Source organism: Atta colombica, unplaced genomic scaffold, assembly GCF_001594045.1.
Source record: "Atta colombica isolate Treedump-2 unplaced genomic scaffold, Acol1.0 scaffold135, whole genome shotgun sequence".
Lineage (NCBI taxonomy): Eukaryota > Metazoa > Arthropoda > Insecta > Hymenoptera > Formicidae > Atta > Atta colombica.
This window is the reverse complement of record NW_017259223.1, coordinates 1,540,410-1,545,102: the sequence shown is the minus strand read 5'-3', so window position 1 is coordinate 1,545,102 and position 4,693 is coordinate 1,540,410. Positions and strand designations below refer to the sequence as shown.

The following is a 4,693-nucleotide window of genomic DNA, read 5'->3' as shown; positions in this document are numbered from 1 at the left end:
AAACATGATTGAGTAATTGAATAATATTTTTAATTATTATATTTTGATTAATTACTATATTTGTATAAAAAAGCATGTTTGTACTGAATTTTTTTAAGATAACTTATTAAAAATTATTTACATATTTGTTGGATTTTAAGAAAATTTAGATCTCTCTTCGTAAAAATTAATGATAATTTATTAGAAGTACGATTTAAAAATCCAATGATACAATTTAACGACTCAGTCTCCAAATCGTACCAAAAACTACTTAAAAAAAAACTGATTTAAATAATTTTCAATTATTATATAATTTTCAATTATTTTATAATATTTTCGTAAAAATGTTGTTTTATTATGTTACCAATGAATTAACGTTTGATATAAATAAAGAAATATTTTGATTTCTTCGATGCTTTTGTTTTAGTAATTTTTGTTTTTAACGGTTTTTTCCTAGAGTAAGTACAAAAAAGAGAGAGAGGGAGAGAGAGGGAGGGGGGGAAGAAAGAGGCGACTTTTCCCTATAGCCCTAAATCATGTGTCGTTTAATCGTACTGCAGATTAATGTTAAAAAGTTGTGTCAAATGTTTATAAAAATAATTCTTCTTTGAAGGGAATCTTGCAAGCAATGTTCCGACATGCTCCACTGAGCATGAAGTATAGATTTATTCTATTGGATATTCTATTGGATACATGGAAAAAGAAGCAATTTCTAGTTTCTTTTCATCGTTTTTACTTGCTTCAACAATTTATGTTTATCCTCATTGCCATAATTCCATCTATCGTCGTAGATGTAAACGGCTGCTGGATGAATGATTCAACGCTTTGATTAGTATTGATGATCTTTCGAAGAGCCACTTAAATTCAAACATTGCTTTTTACATTCACGAATCCACTACATCCAATCCAATCTCTTTTCAATTGTCAATTGACAAATAAATATTAATTACGAGAAAGGGCAATTACGAAATATGGGATAAGAAAGCAACAGCTATCAATCTTATTTTGCCAACTAAGTTTTATCGCATCGTAAATTTCGCAAGACGTTCTGTAAAAAAATATTGAGTCTGATATTCGATGACTTTTTTATTTGGGAACTCCGTGGAAATATGGTCTAAGTATAATCGGCAACTAAGCGATCGTGGCAGATTAGTGGAATCAACGTAATGACGTTGATAGTTATAGGGCGCGGCGCGGGCTCGTCGATTGATCGGCGAATCGAACGATCGCTGAAGTGAACTATTATGTGTTTTGATATTTTATACTAATGAATGCGATTAATAAACGTACGAGTAGGCATACTACATCACAGAACAGGTTTTTGCCGAGGTTGTTTGTCAGACGATAATGAAGGTGTGTCGATAATTGCACATGCGATTGGTCGAAAGGCTGAATAAACATTGTGATAATGACGCAGAATTCAAATTAATTTCGCGGTTACGTACACGACTATGTGCTCTCCAAAACTCACTCACTAGTCATATGGCCGCGTTTGCGACGTAACGTCAACTTTGATCATACGAAGCAGTGAAATTATACAAAGCATGTGAATAAAAAAGCATTGAGCACTAAGGAAGGCTTCCGTGATAATGGAAGTCAATTTTTCTTTTTGCTGTGAATTAGTAAATTATAAAAAAAGTAAGTAAAATTTAAATCGAATAGAAATAAAATTGATACCGTAAATATAGTATAATAATAATATTGTTTTGTCTAGCTGTTGTTGTAATTTGTAATTTTTTTTATGAGAATGAGACAGGAAAATCCTTTCTAAAATTTTCAAATCATAAACAAGCACAAATTATGCTTATTTACGTAAACGTTCTTTTATCTTGTATGTTCGAATAAGTGCCATAAATTTCGCTTATACGGTAATATTAACATAACAGAAAATTATATCAATAATAATAGCAATAAAATACAAGATGTTCAAAAAAGATGATACCAAACTTTAGGAATATGTAGTACTCATGAAAACAAACTAAAAAGTTTTAATAAGCAATACTTTAAAAATTATTTATTTTCGAATTATAAAGCAAAAAATAAATTTAATCTATAGCAGATATTCAATGCTGTTCTCTGTTTATTTCACCACACAATTCGGCATTTTCTCATTGAAAATCGAATATTTTCAAAGATTTCAATACAGATTTATTTCGTGTTTGTTGACAATAGTATTCAATTTGCTGTGTCAGTAGTTGAGTCAATTCGTCTAATGTATCAAGTAATGTTAAACATATATTTATAACATATAAATCCCAAATATCGACGATATTCGTATTACGTTCAACCTTAGAAGTAAGGTTCATAAAAGAGTGTATACGAGCGATCGCATGTAAATACGTTTATATATTCAAAATAAATGGATTATTCATTATAATAGAAAATGCTTTATAACTAAATAAATTATTTTTGAAATGCTTATTAAGGGTCGACAAGAGAGACTATAGAGACCTAGTTAAAGACGAATTTCTTTATACCGAAATTATGGCTAAAATACTGGATTAATCACGTTTTAATTGCGATATTTGTAATCAAGAAAGACTCCTGAAGAACAGAGCGTACAGAGCGATTTTTTTGGAAAAAAAGCAAAATAAAAATTCTAATATCTCACCTCATATGTACTAAGTGCAATTCAGATGTACATAATCTTATTATAAAAAAATTTTCAACAATTAATTTGTAAAATCCGATTCTATACGAGCCTTCCCAGCAATATAAAAAAGAAATCTCAAAATATTTTATAAGGAAATATCATTTTTTTAGGAAGAAAAACTAACATAACTGACTTAGATCTGCACTCATGCATGAATTTTTTTATACTGAAATTATGACTAAAATATTATATAATCGCGTTTTAATTGAGATATTCGTAATCAGGAAAAGCTCTTGAAGGCTCGTACAGAGCGATTTTTTGGGGAAAAAGGCAAAGTAAAAATTTATTCTGATATCTCACCCGATGTGTACTGTGCAGTTAAGGTGTACATAATTTCATTGTTAAAAGATTTTCAAGAATCAATTTGAAAAATTCGGCTCTGTATGCGCCTTCGCAACTTCATAAAACAAGAAGCCAAAAAGGTTTTATAACGTTATATTCAGAGTTGGGTAAAGTTAACTTTTTTTAACTAAATTAAGTTAAAGTTAATTAACAGCCTTGAAAATTTAACTTAATTAAAATTAATCCATAATGAAATTAATTGAATTAAGTTAATAAAAAAAGTAATTGAAAAATTAAAGGTTAAATTTGATTCGAACGAACAACCAAAAAAAAAAAGAAAAAGTTTGATCATTTTACAATTTTTCATATTTTTCCTTTCCCACAGTATATTTAAAGAATTTGATTATTTTTGTTCACAATTAACGATTATACAATATAAAATTACTAAATTATATGCTCATTAGGCTTTCGCATTGTATCTGAGGGTTGACTTAAAAAAAATCAACTTAAAAATTAATAGTTACCGATAAAATGTAATTAAATTAAGTTAAGCATAAAGACAGATATCTGCACCGTAAATAAGAGGCTATTTTATTCATTAAAATGTTTTTAAGAATGAAATTGCAAAATTTGATTCTTTAATAGGCTTCGTAGCTTCATAAAATATAAGTCAAAACAAGTTTCAGTTTGGGAAAAAATTTCTTCTACGTGACTTAATATATGGTAGAGTCTGATAGAGTAGTCAGATTTGTAGCTACACAAATGTGAGGTGTAAATGAGAGTTGGATCCTTTTGATTTGTCGAACTGTTGACTTTTTGGTTATTTTGACGAGTATTATATATTTCTAAAGTTTAATACCACTTTTTTTAAAAAGACACCCTAAATAGAAATTATATCCTATTAAGAGGGTAGAGTACTTTTCCACCTTTAAAAACTATGCCTCTTTTTCTGGAAAAGATCTATAAGCTACAAGGATTAAATTTTTTGTAAATAAAAACACATATTTGCACTCTTAATCACAATTTTTTATTTTATATTTTACTGAAAAATACTCCTTTTTCCTAGGCCTTAGATAGCAAGTAACGTTTCGCGATACCAGAAATATCTTTAACTTAGTTTATTAAAAATAAAAAATTCAAAAAGAATACTATATATTAGAAAATCTTAGTATATTAGAAATTATATATAATCTCTACCCCGGATATGAGTTTTTTTTTTAACAAAATGGGCGGATTTTCAAATTTAAGGTAAATTTCTATAAAAATTTTAATTTTTTTTTTGAAAAAAATAAAGAAATAAGAAAAGCATCCAATAGGGACTACAACTTTTAATATATTTTAAAATCCTTTTTGAATTTTTTGTTTCACATGAACGAGGTCGGAGACATAGTACTATTTCTAGTACCATGGTGAAACGTTGTGCAAAGTCTAGGAGAGAAAAAAGTATTTTTCAGTGAAACATAAAATAAAAAGTTGCGATTAATCGAAAATTAATCTTCATGTATAAAAAATTCAATCTTTGCATTTTATTTTTTTGAAAAATCATGAAAAAGGCATACTTTTTAAAGCTGAAAAAGTTTTTTGCCTTCTTAAAGGAATCAGAATATTATCTGTTCAGAATATTATCATTTAACGTGTCCGAATATTTTTGGATCTGAAGAGAAACTTTATTAAGCGAGAGGGGGGGAGAACAAATGGATATAAAGATAAATACAATGATAGCAATTTATTTAAAAAAATAATGCAATATCGTTCGAAATTGTTAACTTTAATAAGAAA

At 27.9% G+C, this 4,693-nt stretch overlaps 1 protein-coding gene across 4 annotated transcripts in view; it reads left to right on the top strand.

Moving 5' to 3' along the window:
* LOC108684481 (Y+L amino acid transporter 2) overlaps positions 1 to 4,693 on the top strand; it is a 28,463-nt gene that overhangs the window by 6,338 nt on the left and 17,432 nt on the right. For 3 of the 4 annotated variants that reach the window (XM_018188824.1, XM_018188821.1, XM_018188822.1), the window contains exon 1: positions 1,476 to 1,617. The exons of the other annotated variant lie outside the window; for it this stretch is intronic. In XM_018188824.1, the coding sequence (XP_018044313.1) occupies positions 1,569 to 1,617 (49 nt within the window). In that variant the 5' untranslated portion in view covers positions 1,476 to 1,568. Of the gene's footprint in view, positions 1 to 1,475; positions 1,618 to 4,693 lie in introns of those variants that run through there. 4 annotated transcript variants of the gene reach the window in all.